Genomic DNA, 21940 nt, shown 5'->3' on the forward strand with positions numbered 1-21940 from the left:
GTGTCGAGTGTCAGCGTTGCTCACCGTCGGGCGGGTCATCCAAGCTCCAAGCCCTCCCCTTGAATAGGCTGCGGTGGTGTGTCCGGGTATAAAACCAGTGCGTTCCCCTCTCCTCAGTCTGGTACACCAGCTGCAAGGCGGTAGACGGAACCGCCTGGAACAGCACCGAATAAGGGACAGAAACGAGATCTCTCCAAGCTGAACTCACTGCGCTCACTTCTTTTTGTACTTTTTTCTTTTGATTAACTATATCCATTTTCTACTTTACCTTGAAATTCTTCTTTTCCTCAAAATGACTGGTAGCCCACTTACAGGGTTGCTGGTTGCGCTGTGCGTCAGCAGCGCAGTCCACGGCTTGCCAAAGACCAAAAGACAAACTGGCCAATATCAAGTGTATCCAGTGCTCAGGGACGCCGCTACTCCGGGTTCGTACAATGATTCCCATACATATTATTTAAGTATTAATTTAATATGATATGAATTTAAGTGAACTTAACTTAATGCGTAAAAACTCAAAGATGACTTTGTCTCTGCGTTAGAATGTGATTTCTAATGTCTGTTGCATGTAGTGACTATACAAGAACTTTACCATACTTAATGTTTGTTTTTAAAAAAAAAAATTGCAATAATTTCTATTCATTTTATCCTTACAATGCATTAATAACACACACTTACATAATAATAAAATATTCCTGTTATATGATTTCTAGTCGGCTGTGAGGAAAACGGTCGCTCATACAGACCGAATGAGCAGTGGGAGAAACCCTACCGTGGAAGTACACTGGTGTGCACCTGCAATGGAGCAGCAGGCATCAAATGCAAATCAAAGCCTGCAGGTCAGTGAGAGAGCAACCATACAGTTTATTCCAGAAATGTCTTAGCGGGTCACTTTTCACGTCTGGAGACGAGTGAAAACTGATTTTGGGTGGGGATAAGAGTTTCACGACTTCTTTAACAATGTGTCAAGTAAAGGTAAACAGAACCATGACAAAAACAGCAGACCTGAATCACTTAAAAAAATAAAATAAAACAACAACTTGGAAACAGATCAAGATCACTTGTTCAGTCAGCAGTGCGCCTTTACGCACGGAGAGATCCCAGCAGGTTTACAGTTCAACAGCAGTCTCAAAGCTTTGGTGTTTTCTCTGTCTTTTTCTCAGTGGAGGAGTCGTGTTATGATAAGCACAATGACCGGACATACCGGGTCGGTGACACCTACGAGAGACCAAAGGACGGGATGATTTGGGACTGCACCTGTATCGGTTCTGGTCGTGGAAAGATCAGCTGTACCATTGCAAGTGAGTTACCTGAAAACTAAATAGCCTACTAAAGTTTATCAAGAATGCCATTTTCTTGACAAAAGAAATAAAGTTTGTCTTATTTTGCATTTTTCACCCTGCTTCTTTCATGCAGTAGAAACACATATAACTATTTCAGAATATTTTATTTAAGTGTTTAATTGAATTTGAATCATTGAATGTGAATTATGCATGATTGACACATTTCATAGTTTATATTAGGGAAATCTTTTTTAAACTAACTGGAAGAAAATCTACATTTTGTCATTGACAGATCGTTGCCATGAAGGTGGAAGGTCTTATAAAATCGGGGACACTTGGCAGAGGCCTCATGACACTGCTGACTACATGCTGGAGTGTGTTTGTCTTGGAAATGGCAAAGGAGAGTGGACCTGCAAACCTGTGGGTGAGTACCTTTTATTAAATAAATGTACCAATCTGCAGGGAGGACAAGATGTCAACACTTGACATATGAACTCTATGCAAAATATTATAACTTAAACATGCAAGCTTGAATATTCAGCTGCGGCCACACACACACACACACACACACACATGCATAAACACATAAACTTACCGACAGGGTAAATTCTCAGTAGCATGACTGTGTTTGATATCATTGTAAATATTTGACAACAGTCCAGTAAGTGTGCAAAAGAGCATGTATCTCCTCTTTGCCCATCTTACGCCACATTTATTGATTTTCACTTGGTTTATGTGTTGTGGAAAGTTCCCGGTGATTTAGATGCTGGCTCCAAAAGGATCTTGTGATAAACTGCAGATGTAATAAATTAAGGCTCTGCTGTTTTTTCTTCCCAGCTGAGCGTTGCTACGAAAACAATGCAGCAACATCATACGTCGTGGGGGAGACCTGGGAGAAACCGTACCAAGGCTGGATGATGCTCGACTGTACCTGTTTGGGAGAGGGAAATGGACGCATCACATGCACCTCAAGGAGTAAGCAGAACACACACACACACACACACACACACACACACACTTTTACATACTTTCACTGGCGGCTGATGTCTACTGTTGTTCTCCAACCAGACCGTTGCAACGACCAGGACACCAGGAGGTCCTACCGAATTGGAGACACGTGGACAAAGAGTGACACAAGTGGACACGCCCTGCAGTGCCTGTGCTTAGGAAATGGTCGTGGAGAGTGGAAGTGTGAGAGACACAACGCAGGTAGAGGTGAGCCTCAAACTCTTGCTCAAGTTCAGCTGTGATGAAAGTGTTCACTCAATGGTAAACTCAGATGTCAGCATGCACAGCCCGTCATTCTTTCAATCTGTTTGTTTGCATACAGCCACAGGTACAGGTACTTCCGTGTTGACCACCGCCCATGCCCAGCCTCAGCCGCAGCCCGAGCCTCCCATCGAGGGAACCTGCCGCACAGACTCCGGAGCCACCTACTACGATGGACAGCGCTGGATCAGAAGCCAGGGCAGCAAGCAGATGCTCTGCACCTGTCTGGGCAACGGAGTCAGCTGTCAGGAGTGGGGTGAGTACAGGATGGGTGGAAAGAAAAGCGTTAGTCTCAGTGATAGAAAGAGGATGTAAATCTGTGGTCCATTATGCATCTAATCAGGTTTCCATGACATGATATAAGCTCAAATAACAATGATAAAGATCCACATTGCTTTGTTTCTCCTATAATTACCATTTCCTCACTCTCCCCTCTCCTGTCTGTGCAGAGGGCAGGAACCAGGTGTATGGTGGCAACTCCGATGGCAAGCCGTGTGAGTTCCCATTCGTCTTCAATGGGAAGACCTACTACTCCTGCACCTCAGATGGACGCACAGACGGGCAGCTCTGGTGCTCTACTTCCTCAGACTATGACAGAGAACAGCAGTACTCTTTCTGTACTGAAAGGAATGGTGAGACTTGGGGATGGTAATGTAAACTTGGACTTGACCAAGTTATTGGTCTTATGGATATATTAGGCTGGACTTGATCATTTCTGTTTTTATGTTATGTTAATGTTTTATGTTATGTAAATTTTACACTTAAGCCTTAATGTATCTCAGAGTCTCCCTTCTTTGATACATGGATACTTGATTGATGTGATGTAATTTTTGAAAATATTTAAAGATAACAAATTATTGATGCAAATATTGCAAATCTTTCAGAAATCGCAGCCCCCAAACTCTAAAGAAGACATGGTAGTGTGGTAAAATCAGAGCTTAACAGTAGATGTTTCCTTCTCAATACCAGCTATTGTGGCGACACGAGGTGGCAACTCCAACGGCGCCCTGTGCCACTTCCCCTTCCTCTATAGTGGCCGCAACTACACTGACTGCACTGCTGACGGGCGCCGTGATGGCATGAGGTGGTGTGGTACCACCTACAACTACGACACAGAGCAGCGCTTTGGATTCTGCCCTATGGCTGGTGAGTGTGTGTGCTGCTATGTTTGTTCCACAACATGCTGTTATTTTGAAGCTTGTCGGTCAAATGTCAAGTATTGTCTTTTTCTTCTACAGAAAGTTTTGGCACAATAGATTTCAAAAGTCTCCAATTTACATGCACAATATATAATAATAATGATAAAGTTAATAATGTTAATGTTTTAAGCCCATTTAACTGCAGAACTACAAGCTAAAGTGGGATTATAGCGTCTTTTAAATTGCTCTGAATGCATGTTTTGTTTACATAAAAATTAGCCTCCGTGAACCTAGGTCATATTGCCAAAGTTAGACATTTTCAAATGCGACACTTTGGGCTTTACCATATATTGATGTCATTCTTTTGAAAGGGATGTAATTACTCCTAATGCTTTTTCTTTATCTCATCTTGTTCTCATTGATGCTAATGGCTGTGTGGTTTCATGGGTCACTTGCAGACGATAAGGGACTTAATAACTGGTGTGTGAAGGAGAGGGGGTTTATGGTCATGGGAGAGTGTTGAGTCTATCAAGGCCATTACACGGTCATGACACTTAGATGAACTGGACCAAAGAGAATTCCCTTTTACGACAGACAGAGGCATGTCAGTGCACACATGCATGTCCGCTGGCACACAAAAACACACAGCGGAAAAGTACTTTTTGTTCCTATTTCTATGCTTGTCTTTCTTTCTTAGCCCATGAGGAGGTGTGCACCACCAACGATGGAATGATGCACCGTGTAGGCGACAAGTGGGACAAACGCCATGATGTCATGGGTCACATGATGGAGTGCACATGCCTCGGCAATGGACGTGGGGAGTGGAGCTGTATCGCTTACTCACAGCTGCGAGGTCAGGGAGCAACGTCCATTAGGATTTGATACAAAACTGTTCAAGTCTTTTGGAAGATGTCTTGAAATAGTCATAGCAGTATTGTAATCTGACACTAAAGCATAAAAAGTGTATGTTGACTGTATGTTTCCCTCTCGCCTTTACATGTTCAGATCAGTGTATTGTTGATGGCTTGAACTATGAAGTGAACCAGGAATTCTCCAAGCGCCACGATGAGGGCTACATGATGAACTGCACCTGCTATGGACAGGGACGTGGACGCTGGAAGTGTGACGCTATCGGTGCGTTCATGGCTCCTCATCTCAGCTGTCAGGGAATTAGAACTTCCACCCCTTTGTCCCATCATCTTACCTGTTTTATTTCTTTCAACAGATCAGTGCCAGGAGCCACAAACAAGAACGTTCTATCAGATTGGAGAGACATGGGACAAAGCTATCCATGGCATCCAATACCGCTGTTATTGCTATGGCAACGGGATTGGAGAGATGAGATGCGAACCCCAGCGGTCCTCCCCAGGCACGAAATGTCCTTTATTCATCACAAATCAGTTTAAAACAATCCATGACTGGTGCACTGTTTGTACAATCCAAAAGTAAATCTGGACCAACATGGCTGGAGCTTTAAGTGTTTATAGACAAAACACTGAAAATGATGCAGTGAGCTAAGACTTGAAAAATCCTAACTGACTGTAAAAAGACACAATATCACATTTTGTATTGAATTTGCAATTTCTCAGTCCTTTCCTGCACAAAGGGAGATAGCAGTTTAGTACTAAATCTGTGTTTGCTATACTTTTTTCAACTCCACTACATTGCTTACCTCCTTTTTCTCACGTACTCTGAACCTCCCATCATCCGTCACTGAAATGAAAAGTTCACTTGGCAAGTTAGTAGAAGAAAGCGGGGGTTTGGGTTTTCTCGACTTTGAAGTCTAGCAAATGGAGACGTGCCGGCCAATCACATCACCCTGGTCTTCCTCTTGGTCTTTGTAGTTAGAGAGGTTTTTCCTCCCCCGCCTAGAGTTGAGTGTTTTTTGTGCTGACCCAGGATGCTGGGCTGGGCAGCCGGGGGAGGGGGGGGAAGAGGGGGGGTATTGCATTAAATACACTTCCTGCCTCTCACTATCACCAACATCTGCCACTGGTTACTGGCACTGGCTGGGTAAAAGTTGCTTAATGTGATACTTTGTACTGCGGTGCATTGTGTGTTCTGAATCAAACATTGACCTAAAAAGTTCCAGTTGCAACATTTATCTCATCATCATTTGCAGAGGTCAGTGTGTTTATATGACGCAGTGGACTTCTAGCCTCCACCTGTGAAAGACGGTACAGAGGGTAGATAAATTGTGGTGAATATAGTACTCCAGTGTTATCTCAGACTGAAAAATATCAAGTGGGTGTTTGAGCTGGTTTAGCACCGTCTGGTGGTTTGGTTTTGTCTCAAAAAGAAGAATCTAGCAGAACAGCCTCAAAGTAGCCAACTCTCACCCACACTCTCTACAGGCAACACTGTTATGTAACTTTATGTCTTTGAGACTGTGTGTTTTTCTCTTTCTCTCATCAAGAGTCTTTTTCTCTTTGCTAATAGCAGATTTGTTCTTGTCTCTCCTACTCTCTCCCCATGTCTTAAACCTGCTGTTCTAACTCATCAGACGGCCACGGACCTATCCAGCTGATCATCACAGAGGCAGGAAAACAGCCAGACTCCCACCCCATACAGTGGAACCCCCCTTCATCTGTTCACATTACCCAGTACATCCTGAAATGGAGAATTGTGAGTCACTCTTTTGGTTCTTAACGCATGAGAAGGTCTTTGTTCCATCTAATTTTAAAAAGAGATTACAAATTGACTTTATAAATTCAAGTGAGCTCTAGTTTTTTTTTTTCCAAAAGGTGACTGGTAGCATTAGTAAAGTTGTGCAAACATCTGTGGGATTATTTGCTGTTTTCACTGAATGAGGTCAAGTGTTTTTGGTAAAGCTGACTGAAAGTTTGAAAGTTTGAGCATGGACAAACAAGGTGATTAGGGGGTCGCATTAACTCCCCCTTTACAGTCTGCATATACAAACACATGGATTTTAGATATTCCAAAGAAAATATTCCCCCTTCCTGTGTTTTTTTTTTTCACACGTTTTTCTCTTTGAAGACCCCAAAGACTGACATGCTGGTTGAAATGTTTATGAAACTTAATTAAAGTCAAACCGATTTCCTCTTAATGGTGTTTGTATATTTTGGAGAGCAAAGTCGCTCTCCCTCATCAGGTCCTCCTGCTGAGAGAATTTGTAGTTTTCCGACAGGGTGCAAAGCCAGTCTAAATACTAAAAGCAGGATGTGGCAGTAAAGTTAGTCAATCAGAGCTGGCGAGCAGTCCAGAAACGTACAGGCTACTATACAAAGTCTTAAATACTCTCGTAAATCCCTTCTAATCTGTTGATATTGTTGCTGAACTTTACCATATTTGTGCTGTCAAAAATGTATTATTCTAAAGATTTATGCCTGCAATCAAACTTTTATCTTTTCACCCCATATAGAAAAATACCCGCGCTCCCTGGAAGGAGGTGACCATCCCCGGCCACCTCAACTCCTACACCATCGGCGGGCTGCGTCCAGGTGTCACCTATGAGGGTCAGCTGATCAGCATCCTACGCTACGGACGCCGTGAGGTCACACGTTTCGATTTCACCACTACCCATGGTTCTTGTGAGTAGACTTGAGCAGTTTCCAAGCATTCTCTTAACACCACAAATCCAATATATTTATATAAATGATATCCTCTCATTTCTCAAGTGGAAACATCGGAGGGAGAGACGACCCCGCCTCCTCCAGTGGTGGACACTTCTGAGTCGGTGACAGAAATCACCTCTAACAGCTTTGTTGTGTCCTGGACGTCAGCCTCGGCCACCATCTCCGGCTTCAGAGTGGAGTATGAGCTCAGTGAGGATGGGGCCAAGCCAAAGGTTTTGGGTAAGAGACTTTGACCATCCCTGAAGCCTCCATACTACCTTCCTTATGTCACATGCAAATAAGTAATTGGATTGATGTTCTGACTGATGTATTTCTGATTAAATTACACTCTGTTCCCCCAGTATTATACATAAAATTAACTGACTAACTTTCTGTCTGCTTTTACAGATGTTCCTCGCACAGCCACCTCTGTCACCCTCAGTGACCTCCTGCCAGGACGCAGATACAACGTCAACGTCTACGAGGTCCCAGATCAGGGAGAGCCAAACCTCATCCTGACCACCTCGCAGACAACAGGTAGGAGAATCCCTGTCCATTTCTTTGTCATGTCAGTAAGCAAAATAAACTGAAAGAAACAGCACAAAATAGGTGATTTCCATTCTCTTCCTTTCCCCAGCTCCTGACACCCCTGGACAGCATGCTGTCGATGACGTGGGAGAGTCATCAATCCGAATCAGCTGGTCCAGACCTCAGGCTCCTATTACTGGTAAGGAACTACCTTTTTGTCTTTGTATGTGTGTGTAAATGTGATTTAAATTAGTAATTTGATTTAAAGATCCATTTTATTCTGGCTTGTGTAACTGTATGTTTGTTCCTGTCAGGCTACCGTGTCGTGTACACGCCATCAGTGGAAGGCAGCAGCACTGAGCTAACCCTGCCAGACTCCGAGACCTCAGTGACCCTGGTTGACCTTCGCCCTGGTCTGCTTTACAACATCAGCATCTATGCTGTGGAGGAGGAACAGGAGAGTGAGCCTATTTTTGTGCAGGTCACCACTGCTGGAAACCCTCAACCAGGTACACATTTTTAATACCCTATCTTTCAGTTAAGAAAGAATGAAATTAATGGAAATTGTCCACATAAAAGATAAACCCTCACATTGTATTAATCTTTTCCATTCCAGTAAATGGAAAACATGTAAATCTATCTTTTGTCAGTGAAAGCTGTGTGATTGACAGGGTGCAGATTAAGTTTATACTTGCAGCTAAGATTCCTTATAGGGCCAGGGAGGGTTTTCCCTTTTCAAAGCGTTTCCCAAAAAGGGTTTGGGAAAGACTGAGCTTGTCAAAACACCTCTGTGACAAAGTATGCTTTTACAGCTGTAGCTATAGCATCATTAAATTTATTTCCATTTTGGTTCATCTCAGTTAATCTTATCATGGCCCCTGAATGACCTTTCTTTAGTTAGTGGGTTTACGAACGGACACGTGTACAATGGAAGTTAAACACTTATGAGAGCAAGCATGCACATATAGCCGTCACCCACACAGACACACACACACACACACACTTCATAAATCCTCATTATATCTTTAATTGGATTTCCATTACTGACTCTTTCCTCCTTGTGCCTGGCATGGCTGCAAAATTTGTTTTATTATGCTCAAAAAAGCAAAACCAGATGCTGTAGAGAATGGCTCTGAATACTTTAAACTAGTCCAGCTTTTGCATTTCTCTTCTATTTTCTGTTATGTCTAGGCCATTATTGTTGAAATCTGTAAATATCACATCCTAGAAATTTTTAAAGCCTTTTATTATAATGATTTATTGAAAGTTACATAATTTTGGAAAGCTGCCACTGTAAAGATAAACAGATTTTTGGATTGTTTTATTGTACTTAGCTCTTTTAAGTTAGCCTTGTACTTAATCAACTAAGTTAAAGGTGACCTATGGAGTTTTCTTGTAAACAAAGTTATGCGTACATTCAGTATTTCTCACCAAAATGCACTGTGTGTATCCTGAAGGCCTACCTTTAAAAAGCACGTTATATGTGTCCTAAAAAATTTGCAAAGCCATTTTAATTTTTAAAAAAATCATGCATTGTTTATATCTATGATTGCTCGCTTGCAGTATTTCTTTTCCCAGCCTTTGCACACATATTGTGTGCAAAGTGCTACTACTGGTCAGAAACTCCCACAGGGTACCTTTAAGTCTGTCTATAGTCCTTGTTAATTATTCTACTACTTCCTGTTCACAGAGGAGGTCCAAGCACCCACAGATCTACAGTTCTACGAGGTTTCAGATGTGAAGATCACCATCACCTGGACTGGCCCACCCAGTGAGGTGACCGGTTACAGGGTGAACTTCTCCCCCGTTGGTTCTGATGGCACAGACACGAGGCCCCTGCAGCTGCCTATCTCACCCAACGCATACGCTGAATTAACCCACTTGCAGCCTGGCACACTGTACCGCTTCTACATCTATGCCATTAACGATGGAGTGGAGAGCAAGCCACTTGTGGGAGAGAAGTTAACCAGTAAGTATAACCATGTACAAAGGAGCCTGATTTAAAAAAATGTGGAAACATCAAAATATAAAACATGAGAGATTCTCTGACTTACATGGATTGCGTTTTCTAACCCCTCCAGAACCTGATGCTCCCACCGATGTGCGTTTTACTGACGTTGGCTCTGACAGCGCAAAAATCACCTGGGAGGCTCCCCGTGCCATTGTATCTGGCTATCGTCTTTTCTTGAGCATCGAGGGCTCCAGCCCCATCGAGAAGAGGATCCCGGGCAGGGTCACCCAGTTCCCCCTGAGGAATTTGCGTCCAGACACCCAGTACACTGCCATCCTGCACTCTGAGCTGGACAATGAGCTCAGTGAGGGTGTCACTACATATTTCACCACAGGTCAGTGTTAAAAAAAACACATCATCAGAGTATAATAAATTATTGCAATGAATATAATTTTATAATTTTCTGTCCCTATTCTTTCCTCTCTCCAGCACCCGAGATTGGAAATGCTCCTCCTTTCAGCACTGAGGTCACTGATACCTCTATCATTGTCACCTGGATACCTGTCCGCAGGTTCAGCTACAAGGTAGAAACCTGCATCAGCCCACAACATAAATAAGAAGTCAGTTTATCATCAAGAGAAACAGCTGTTCATAATCAAACAAAATTAAAGCTGTTCTAATGGATCATTTAAAATGAACAATTGTTCAAATCACTATGTGTCATGTGAAAGAGGTCACTCATAGTGACAAATTTACAGAGCATTATCACCCAACTCTGCAGGTTCCTGCAACCTTGTTTCTAGCCGCAGTAGACTCACTGCTATACTGTCTGACAGTGTACAGTGTGTTAATCTCTAGACTAGACAAAGTTAGTGACTAGACTTAACAGCTAGATCTTTTCCTTAGGAGCTGTTGGAGAGCAAAGCAGAGCGAGATTGGACTTACATTTGTTGGGTGTTAAGACATGTAACTCTAAATAAATACTGATGTAGTTTCAAATCTATTGGATCTGTAAATAGGTGACTATTTGCTAACATTTTTGCCAGTGTTTGTAGATTTTTGCGCTGCTCCCAAGTGGCCAAAAAAATCAATTAGTGCAGGCTTAATATCTTTGCTGTAGTGTATTTGAAATGTATTTTCTGAGTTTCTGATCTCTGTATGTCTATCGCCTTCTTTCCAGCTATCTGTGCTCCCCAGCCAGGAAGGCGAGTCTCCCAGAGAAGAGACCTCTGACTCTGGACGTGTTTTTGTGTCTGGTCTGATTCCTGGAACTGAGTACACCTACAGTGTCCAGCCCATTTTCAATGGACGCAACCGTGGAAAGCCCATCACCCGCAATGTTGTGACTTGTGCGTATCTGATTCACTTAAGAAAAAAAGAAAGGAAAGACAGCCATGATGATAACTGCTAAACAAAAGCTGCTATAAAGTAAAGAAGTTATATAACTGATCACCAGATTGATTTAGTATTGCCGTGGTCCCACATAGCTCAGTTCAAACCATTTGGCAAGAGTTTGTGTAAGTGGTTACTGTTGCGTCAAATCCATCTTCTCATGCTTGTGTCATGGTCTGCTTTCTTCTCCTTGCAGCTCTGGCTCCTCCCACTGACCTGAGAGTGGAATCCAGTCCCGACACAGGAGATCTCACTGTCCACTGGGTAGCCTCCAGAACACCAGGTAAATATTGACTGTGCTCCCTATGCACTGCCGGCCCATTGGATCACACCAAGTCTAGACCTTGGCCATTGAATTTTTTTTTTTTTCACCAGGACAAATGTCTCTTCCTGGTATTTCCTTTTCATTTCTCACAGTGACTCATAAATTACAAAAAAAACTCTTGTTATAATGTTTTATTTGCCATGTACCCTCCTCTGCAGGCATCACAGGCTACAGAGTGACAAGCACACCAACCAACGGCCAGCGAGGAAACTCCCTGGAAGAGTTTGTCAGGGCTGATCAAACCTCAGTCGTGCTAGAGAACCTAAATCTTGGGGTGGAGTACAATGTCAGTGTGTTCACTTCCAAGGGCCATTTGGAAAGTGTGCCGGTGTCCACTATTATCACCCCAGGTAGGAGCCAGCAGGAAGGCAATCACACACGTTAATAGGAATCAAACTCACAACTACATTCTCATAAAAAGACCACTGACTGTCTGTATGTGAGAGAGAAAGAGAATGATACATTTCCTAGGAAAAGGTGTGTCAATATTTTCACCCCGTCATTGTTTTTGAGAGAAAGAAAAAAAAAAAGGACACTGGAATGCCTCAAACACAGTCCTCTCTGAAAGCTGCATTAATTGATTTTTGGCCACTAGGGGGCAGAATAACTTCAAAACAAGCTAACAGACACACAACTCTGACCAAATTTTGTCTAATGAAGTTGTTACTGCAACCAGGTTAGTGAAAATTGCCTATTTACACATTCAAGAGACACAGAACAACACTGCCATCACATTGCAGTTTTCACCTAACTAACATAAGTCCAATACTCACCCTTCTCTCAGCTCTGTTTTGGTGTTGTCCTGAGAAAAATATTTAGCTAGCTGTGCGACTTCACCAGCTACTTGCTGACTTCAACTATCAGCTGTTTGGTGCTGAGATTAAGCATGCAGTGGCTTTATTAGCTTGTTTTCTAAAAAGCTGCCTGATTTGGCTGGAAATGAATTTAATGAGAGCGGTAAGACTAAACCAAAACAGCAAATGTGCTATATAACCAAAACGATGATGCCCAGTACAGCCACTGGTTTGGGGGCTCGCTCTCTGTTGATATGTTACTATTAGTGACTACTTTAATGCAGCTTTAATTATAGTAGCCTACTACTAACAGGGTGGCTAACCTACCATTTGCATGGAGATCATATCTATTAACTGGGAAAGTGGTTTAATATTTTTGGTGCATGTCCAGAACAGTAGTATTAATCACTGCTTGTTTTTACCTTTAAATATTAACTACATTGTCATTTTTTGACTTAAGTAATTTGTATTTTTTTCTCTCTAGCATGGCTACTGTTACACTAAGTGCTTTATTGGGAATGAAATTATTTTTTGACACAATTAATGTAATTATTATGGCTTTTGAGTCTTGTGTTTCTAATTTTGCTTGCGCTTTGCAACTGGCCTAACCCTTTCAGACATACCCCCACCAAGTCATATTGACTTTGTCGCCATTACTGATACCACCATTGGCCTGCGCTGGATCCCTCTGAGCTATCCTACCATTACTGATTACCGGATAATGGTAGTGACATCAGGGGAAAGCTTGCCAATTTTTCAAGATACGGTGGAGGCATCTGCTGGTTATTACACGATTCGTGGTTTGGAGCCGGGTGTGGACTATGACATCAGTATCTTCACTGTTACAGAAGAGGGAGAAAGCAAGCCGACCACACACACAAAGCAAACACAAGCTGGTGATTTAATTCTTTCACTCCATCTGTGGGGAGGGCCGGGGTTTTGATCCAAGAGAATTTATGAGAACACATTAACCGCCCTTTTATTAACACACAATAAACTACAGTAAATTTTAGAAATTTATCACATCAGTATTAACTTTATGCCATTGTAAATCTGACTGTATTTAGTTAACCTTTTTGCAATCAATTAAGTAAGTATTTCAGCATTTTTTTTAGGTTAGGTTGTTTTTTTCTGTGTTAGATGAACCTTTTAACTCCTCATTCCTCCAGCGATTCCCGCTCCCACCAACCTGCAGTTTAGGGGGGTGGGTCCTGACCACATCAGGGTGACATGGACAGTCCCCCATGTTGCCACACCAAGTGACATCTCTCGTTTTGTCATCCGCTACCACCCTGTGTCCACTGATGATGACATCAAGGAGGTTAATGTGGGTGGAGCCACCAACACCTTCGTCCTGCAGAGTAAGACGGCACAAAGACTGTGTTTAGATTAGCGAAGTGTTGGACAGAAAACTGATTTAGAAATCTAAGATCTGCGCTGAATAGCTGTAATACACATTTACAAACCAACAGTGCAAAACAAAACTACACCATGGAAAAATTATATTGTTTTGTCTCTGCACTATCCATTCTAACTCGATCTGTGCCCCTCCATTTTCATATAGACCTGCTTCCCAACACTGAGTACCGCATCAGTGTTGTGTGTGTGTACGGTGAACGAGAGAGTGAACCAGCCACAGGAACTCAGAGCACAAGTGAGTAGAGAGATGGTTCCAAAAGTTGTGTTCAATTCCATTTTCTTTTTTACTTTAAATGGTAAATAATGTTTCATCACAAAAACAATGTGACATTTGCAGTCATTTTTACATTTTCAAGCATATCAAAGCGGAAGAAATAAGCAATAAACATTACATAAACAATACATTATATATAAACAATACATTTCACCAATTAGCATATTTAATTTAGCTACATTGTGTGATTTTTTTGTTATTGCATGCAGTGTATCTTCATCTGTACCAATATCTTTCCCTCCAGCTCTGGATTCTCCTACTGGCTTGGACTTCTCTGAAATTCAGACCAACTCCTTCACCGTTCACTGGCTGGCTCCCACTGCCGTTATCACTGGCTACCGCATCCGCTATCAGAAGACAAGTGGCGGACAGGCCAAGGATGTGAGGCTGTCCCCAACCAGGACCCACTATACTTTGACTGGACTGGCACCAGAGACGGAGTACCTAGTCTCTGTGTACGCTTTCAACAACAACCAGGAGAGTCAGCCTCTGACTGGCACACAGGCCACCAGTGAGTTTCTGTACTGGTTTCTATCATCACGTCTTCTTTTTCCTTCCTCCCAGTGACATTTCTCAGTTGAATGTAGATCATAATTATGATCTCATTTGCTTTGAATATATTTTTTATTATAATGCATCTCTTTCCTCTCTTCTGCTCTCCTCTTCTAATCTTTTCCAGTCTCTGATGCTCCCACTGACCTGGAGGTAACATCATCCAGCCCTACCAGCATCACCATTCGCTGGGACGCTCCCTCTGTCGCAGTGAAGTACTACAAGATCACCTATGGAGGGGCAGGTCTGTACACAGTGTTGTCATTTATAATTCCCAAACAAATAAACCACCACCATATTCCGGGATTAACTCTTGGTCCTTTTTCTCTCTCTTTCTAGGTGGTGAGACTCCCAAAGAGTTCACAGTGCAAGCCCCTCAGACCACCGCCACTATCACTGGTCTGAAGCCTGGTACTGACTACACCATCACAGTCTATGCTGTTACTGGAAGAGGGGACAGTCCCGCCTCCAACACCCCTGTCTACATCACACACAAGACTGGTACGGCAATATGAAAAAAAACCATTCTTGAGACAAAATCTAAACTTTGAGAGGTTGAACACAAACTAAAGCTCACCATGTGTTGAACTCTCCTTTAGATATTGAGCCCCCAACCGACATGAAGGTGACCGATGTGAGTGACAACGCCATCACAGTGCGCTGGTCCCCTGCTCAGGGACCCATCAAAGGGTACAGAATCACCAGTGTCCCCAGGAATGGCCTGGGACCCTCCTACTCTGAGGTGGTGGCACCCGGTAAGACTGGCCGAGAAGAAAAGCTTTTCAGATTCAGGCTTTCATCTTTATTTTATATATAATTTTATATATTTCCAATATAGTATCCTCTGTTTTTGTTCTTACTTCTACCTTTTTGCTCTCCTGTTACAGATCAAAGAGAGATGACGTTCACAGGACTGATGCCCACTGTTGAGTATGTTGTCAGTGTCTACGCCCTGGGCACAGATGATCAACCCTCTTCTGCTGCGGTGGAGAATGTCGTTACCGGTTAGTTTGATTATTCTCAGTAAAACCCGATCCAAGAAAGACTTGAGGATTGTTTTGGTACACAGTTACAAACTGCCAGCATTATTCAGTGTGTTTTCATACACTTAAGTACTTCCTTTTACATGCTATGCTTAAATAGTTTTAAGTTCAAGTGTGTTTGTAAAGCAGCTATTCATTATCAAATTCAAATTCTTAACTGTTCATGTTTGCTGTTGTTCATATCGACAAACTGGCTGCTAATGTAAAAGCTTTAATTATCAAAGTAAATGTTCTCTTAAGATCTATTGATAGCCTTAGAAGTGGAAGTTGTTTAATTTAAAACAGCTGCTCAGAGCTGAAAGGAATACACTCCTCTTCCTCTATTCCTGCAGCTATGGACGGTCCTAAGGACCTGGCCTTCTCTGACATTGACTCCACCTCCATGCGCATCACATGGGACAGTCCAGAAGGCTCGGTGACATCGTACCGTGTCCTGTACTCCAGCTCAGAGGAGGGCGAGAGGGAGCTGCATCCAGCACCCAGAGGCAACCAGGACAGTGTGGTGCTGAGAGGCCTTCGCCCCGGCACAGAGTACACCGTTAAAGTCATTGCTCTCCATGACCGCATACCCAGCAAGCCATTGGTGGGAACACAGGCCACAGGTAGAAACGCACTCATGACTTAATTGATATTTTACCTGATTTAAAGGTGCAGTATAATCAAAATCTAAATGTCTTTGTGTTTCTCCACCTCAGTAATCCCTGCTCCGACCAACCTGGCCATCTCAGAGGTCGGTCCCTCCTCCTTCACTGTGTCATGGAGAGCCCCCACTGCACGCCTGTCAGGATACCGTGTGGTTGTCAGGCCTAAGAACATCAATGCCCCCACCAAGGAGATGAACGTTGCTCCAGACACCACACGTGTCATTGTACCAGGGCTCATGGTAAACAGAATTCTTGTCTCTGTATTTTAATAAAATAATAAATTCTGAGTAAATATTGACTGTACGTTTGTGTATCTTAGGTGGCGACCACATACCATATTGAAGTCTATGCTCTAAAGAACTCTGTGACAAGCAGGCCGGTGGAGGGAGAGGCGACCACACTGGAAGGTAATTGGCTGCTCTATTAACAGACACACACGCTATATTTATTATTTATTTATTTATTATGCACAACTCTTTTTCTTATGTCTGTTTTCTTTTCTCCTCTATATAGATGTAAGTCCTCCGAGGCGTGTGCGCATCTCTGATGTGAAGGATACCTCTTTCACACTAACCTGGCGCACCAAGACAGAAACCATCACTGGTTTCCTCATTGATGCCACGCCACAAGGTGCCTCACGACCCACCATCACCAGGACCGTCCCAGGAGACGCATACACCTACACTCTCACAGGTACACCACACCCACTAAAAATGTGGAAATGATTTTCAGATGTGAGATTTGGAAGTCTGTGTGCCTTTGTAAGTGAATTCAGTGTCCCAGTTTGCTTCACCGTGTCTTTAATTTGTTTTTTTAAGGGCTGCAGCCCGGAACCTCATACACCGTTAACCTGTATACGCTGAATGGCAACACAAGGAGTGCCCCCTTTACACTCACTCTTAAAACAGGTACTGTATGCAAAACTTAGTCTCTGCTATCTCTTATCATCTCTTATATGCACTCTGTAAATGTATTTTGGTTACATTTGGTTAATAATGTGCTGTAATCTGCAATATAATTGTATTTCCAGTGATTAATTATGTTTATTTGTATTTTTATGTCATTCTAATGCATTTCTTTGCCTTATGTAAAGTTGTTTTATACAAATAAGGCTGCCTTGTCACATAATGTATAAATAATGTGCATATAAGCAGTGTACAGAGACACTGACACAGAGAGAGGGAAAGATGGAAATAAATAATGCACATGTTTTAGATTTATGCAGCCACAGAAAATGCATCCATTTTCCAAATGTGGAAATAGAGCAGTTTAAAAACAAAATTCAAATGACAAATACAGCCGTAGCTTTGGACAAAAATTGCAACTGTGACCCCACAGTGCACACACAGACACAATAAATCAGATGATTTAATGTGATTTAATGTTCTCTCTGTAGCTGAACCTGTGGTCCAGGCTCCCACCAACCTCCAGTTCACATCTCTGACTCCCACCTCCATCTCCTTCACCTGGCAGCCTCCTGCCACACACATCACAGGATACTACATCACCTACGAGCAGGCAGGAGGAGCACCACGAGAGCTCACCCCACGCCCTCACGCTGGTCAAAACTACGCCACCATATCTGGTATGCAATTGGTCCATTACGGCTAAGAGTGCTGCTGCTGTAGATGTTGAAAAGGGAATATTTCTTACTTCTCTAAAAACCCAAAGCATCACTGAGGATCCACCAGTTGTATCATACTCTTACATGTCATCACAAGTCAGGTGCAACCTACCAATTCCACTATGTGATAATCATCCCTCTTTTCAGGCCTGAGACCAGCCACAGAGTACATCATCAAGATCATCGCCATTCAGAACACACAGAGAAGCGGACCTCTGGTGGGCAAAATCAGGACTCGTGAGTATTTTATGAATCATCATTTACATGATGTAATAAAGTGCAGGAATTCACATGAGCAATGGGTAAACATAATCGAAAATGTCATGGTTGGAATGGCAGCTTTAATGTGCTCAGCTGTGTCAAACGTTTCGTTGCAACAGCTCTGAGGCCTTGAGATGAACTGTGCAGTCAGCATTAGGCTCCTAAAACAATAAAACCCCATTTTTATTTTGAATGCCTTCTGAAATGCCATTCAAAATATATGTGGTATGCTCGTAATACTGCATTGTGACACTTTGTCATGAAGTAGTACCCTAGCAATGCTGTGTCAGCTCCTGTTGGCTGATATATATTATAACAGCTCTGCTTTAGCCCCCCCTTGTCTAACCTGCTTGCTTCCCTAACCCCATCTCTCCCGCCCAGAACCAGAATCCCTGCTTCCCCTGCCTCTGCCCCCACGCCCTGGAAGCGGTGATGGCAGGCTGGATGTGCCTGATATCGACAACACAGTTCAGGTAGTGGGCAACAATGGCCAGGATGGGCATAGTGGTCAGAGCGGGCATGTGGAGTACACAGAGTACAACAACAATGGAGAAAGTGGCAACCCACAGTCACCCTATGGTCAGGTTCGTGAGCCCCTGGTCTTTGTGCCCCTCCCTGATGCAGAGGGCCGCAGGCTGCCCATTGTGAAGCTGAATGTACCCATTGGCGTCCCATTTCATAACGTGACAGGAGTGCCACAGGAGGTTCAAACTCAGACCACCCTTTCCTGGAAGCCATACAGTCAGAGCAGCGCCTACCTGGTCTCCTGCAGTCCAATCACACACACAAATGAGAAGATGTTCCAGGTAAAACAGGATGGTTTCCAGCCCATCATCATGTCTGAACTTAATTATTTATCAGTCATATTTGAAAGCATTGTTATTTTATGTGAACAAACCTCATCTCTCACTGCCTGTACAGATACGCCTGCCAGGCACAGCCACCACCGCTACCCTGATTGGACTGACCCCTGGAGCAAACTATAATGTGCTTGTGGAGGCTCTGAAGGGGGCACTCAAACACAAGATTCTGGAGCAGATCATCACTGCTGGAAACACAAGTAAGCATCTTACAGCAGCTAAGAAGAAATGATACATGCGCTGATGTATGTCAATCAAATTGCAAATATTTTTTGTATTCAGAGGTGTTTGTGGAGCTGTTTGACCAGCATCCAAAATTTGTTTTTATTTTTTTCAGCTGTGAGCAGCTCCTCCATTTCCTTTGTGCATTGCATTGTGGGACAATAGTGTACACCAACACTATATTAAAAAAATCCGTTTTTTAAAAATATGCCTACTGAAAATCTTCCAGTGTAAACAAACTACATACTCTGCTTAGATTAAGAAGATTATATGAGTGTCTACAACTCATCCCTAGTTCAGTAGACATACTGCACCGCCCAAGGAGCCATTTTCTCGAAATTTCCCAAAAATGTTCCAAAATGTCTCACTGTTGAGGCCATTTAACATGATTGTTAACTATCACTGATGTCACTAGTTCTTACTTTCCCCCCCAGACCCTTTTCATAGCAGAGTACACACTACCTATTGTGTCAGCACTTGCTCATTAGCCTGCCTTAAATCAAACTATTACTAATTATTTTATTTGCTGCAGCTCGTGTCTGCCCTGCTGTGAAAACTCAGTGATAATGACACTTGGATACTTGATACGTGGTTTAACAAATACTACCGCATTGTTAAACCACTGTTGAAGTTTGACTGTATCTTAGATATACTGATGAAAAATCATTAGCATTATAAATAATTAAACATTCTGGTCCAAGACAAGTTCATTCAAAATGTGGCGGCAGTTCCTCTGGCAGATCAATCATCAGCAAACTAGCAGCTTAGACTTTTTTTTTTCATACTTTTCCTCGTCCATTTTCTTTCAGTCCCTGAGGGAGTGCCATCCGATAAGGACTCATGTTATGATGCCTTTACCTCAACCTACCATGATGTTGGTTCTGAGTGGGAGCGGATGTCTGATACAGGCTTCAAGCTGTGGTGCACATGCCTGGGCTTGGGCAGTGGCCACTTCAGATGTGACTCCTCTAGTAAGTTTTCTGGTTATTTACCGGGAATACATAAACCTAAATTTATAAAAACCTAAGTTTATATCACTTGATTTTTCTAACTATTATTTTGTCCATCAGAGTGGTGCCATGACAGCGGCAACAACTATCGCATTGGAGAGAAGTGGGACCGCCAGGCGGAGAATGGTCACTTGATGAGCTGCACTTGCTTGGGAAATGGCAAAGGAGAGTTCAAGTGTGAACCACGTAAGGCCTCTTAATACCCCGTGTGATACTCAATGATGGTCTCTGTAAGTGTGAAGGAGTTGCATATGAATGTTAATGTGTACGTATGCCCACGCAGATGACTCTGTGTGCTACGATGACGGTAAAACATACCAGGTGGGCAACCAGTGGCAGAAGGAGTACCTGGGTGCTATCTGCACCTGCACATGCTTTGGAGGACAGCAGGTAAGGCACATCTGCAGCTTTGGGTCTGTTGTTTAGAGTAAAATGCGGTGCTGATGATGACTTATGGTAACTTAAGTAAAATGAAGCATGTATAAGCGTGTTCATGTTTGATCTTGTCAGGGCTGGCGATGTGAGAACTGCCGCAGACCAGGTACTGATGTAGATGCCAGTCTGCTGCAGCCTGTTAGATATGGAGACAACACACTGCGCAAACTGGTGAGTGGAACTGGTATACATACAAATGTTAATTATTCAAACTTAATTTTTGTATATTTACAATTTAATTAAACATCAATATATAAGTCAAATGACCCCACATGAGATCTCCAGCTCCAGGTTGGAAAAAAAAGATGTGAAGTGTGTTATTAAATTAAATGTTTCCACTACTCTTCTTCCAGAATATTCATTGCCCCATTGAGTGTCTGCGCCCCGACCTGCTGGCAGACGCACACGTCCCCCAAATTCCTCGGGAATAAAAGGATCGGCCATCTGACAATCTGCTTTGCTCCCTCACCGTCCAATCGCTGCACTGTCTCACCCTTTAGAAGCCATGCTGTCTGTGACTGAACTGAACTAATTGCCTTATCACTTTCTGACACACCTTCAGCTAAAGATTAGGTTAGGTTAAACTGCCCTGCTGCCTGATGAAAAATGATTTTTCTTTTTAATGTCTTTTCACTGTTGACTGTCAAGTCTCTTGGAAGATGAAGACTCGTGTTATCACGATATTCGCATTCCTAATTCTTTTCTGTGCAACATTCCTTATAGCTTTAAAAGAGTTACAATCCTTTCCACATACTTGTACGTGCGCCTCAATGGGTGATATTTTCGATCTTGTCACCATATAGGTTTACGTATTTGTCAAATTGGCATTTTGTTTTCCATTCAAACAAATTCAGAAACATTTCCTAATGAAAGAGCAGAAACTGTCAGAAAGTAAGCACTGCGTTAAAAGAATGTCAATGTAGTTTTAACATTTAACATAATGTTGTTTAAACTGTCCATGAAAATGTGCTTTTCTTTTCTGTAGCCCTTCTTCTGTTATGGGGAGGGGGGTCGCACTGTGTGTGATTGACACATTCTGAACTCTAATGTCTTTTTACTAATTTATCCCTTCAATCTCAATGTGTGAATGTGTGAGCTGAGATGTGAGAATTTGAACTGTTCTATTTTTGTACTTTGTTGTCTGTGCCAAAGTTGTTTCTACCTTTGACAAAAAAAAAAAGTCCCTTATTTTAATAAAGCTGGAGAGATCCTGAAACATTATCACAATGTTATGTTTATTCATTCTTTTGGTAAACCTGAGGTTTAAGGATGTGCACTGGTTTTACAATATATACTGAAATGTTTGCAGAAGACTAAATAGTTAAGGTTAGTGGTCTCAAGAG

General features: G+C 42.6%; 1 protein-coding gene across 3 annotated transcripts; it reads left to right on the forward strand.

Annotated features, from left to right (window-relative positions):
* The first annotated feature begins 95 nt into the window (after window positions 1–95).
* fn1b (fibronectin 1b) lies at window positions 96–21818 on the forward strand. 3 transcript variants are annotated; one of them, XM_042422952.1, is made up of 46 exons: window positions 96–425; window positions 711–836; window positions 1161–1298; window positions 1573–1704; window positions 2118–2255; window positions 2349–2495; window positions 2611–2805; window positions 2999–3181; window positions 3519–3695; window positions 4386–4541; window positions 4694–4822; window positions 4914–5057; window positions 6192–6313; window positions 7071–7239; window positions 7327–7503; window positions 7672–7800; window positions 7901–7990; window positions 8106–8300; window positions 9482–9760; window positions 9873–10136; window positions 10232–10326; window positions 10923–11091; window positions 11331–11417; window positions 11618–11809; window positions 12871–13149; window positions 13423–13614; window positions 13818–13907; window positions 14191–14457; window positions 14626–14742; window positions 14838–14999; window positions 15098–15253; window positions 15386–15502; window positions 15874–16143; window positions 16237–16424; window positions 16505–16592; window positions 16699–16878; window positions 17004–17093; window positions 17582–17770; window positions 17957–18046; window positions 18452–18876; window positions 18992–19130; window positions 19962–20123; window positions 20223–20348; window positions 20446–20552; window positions 20673–20768; window positions 20951–21818. In XM_042422952.1, exons 1-46 carry the CDS (start codon window positions 293–295, stop codon window positions 21026–21028), a joined length of 7374 nt encoding a protein of 2457 aa, XP_042278886.1. In that variant the 5' UTR covers window positions 96–292; the 3' UTR covers window positions 21029–21818. The 3 variants fall into 3 exon arrangements, with proteins under 3 accessions (XP_042278886.1, XP_042278977.1, XP_042279052.1); XM_042423043.1 differs by having other exon boundaries at window positions 2349–2489; XM_042423118.1 differs by lacking the exon at window positions 12871–13149 and having other exon boundaries at window positions 97–425.
* The last annotated feature ends 122 nt before the right edge of the window (window positions 21819–21940 follow it).

This window comes from Thunnus maccoyii, chromosome 1, assembly GCF_910596095.1.
Source record: "Thunnus maccoyii chromosome 1, fThuMac1.1, whole genome shotgun sequence".
NCBI classification, from domain to species: domain Eukaryota; kingdom Metazoa; phylum Chordata; class Actinopteri; order Scombriformes; family Scombridae; genus Thunnus; species Thunnus maccoyii.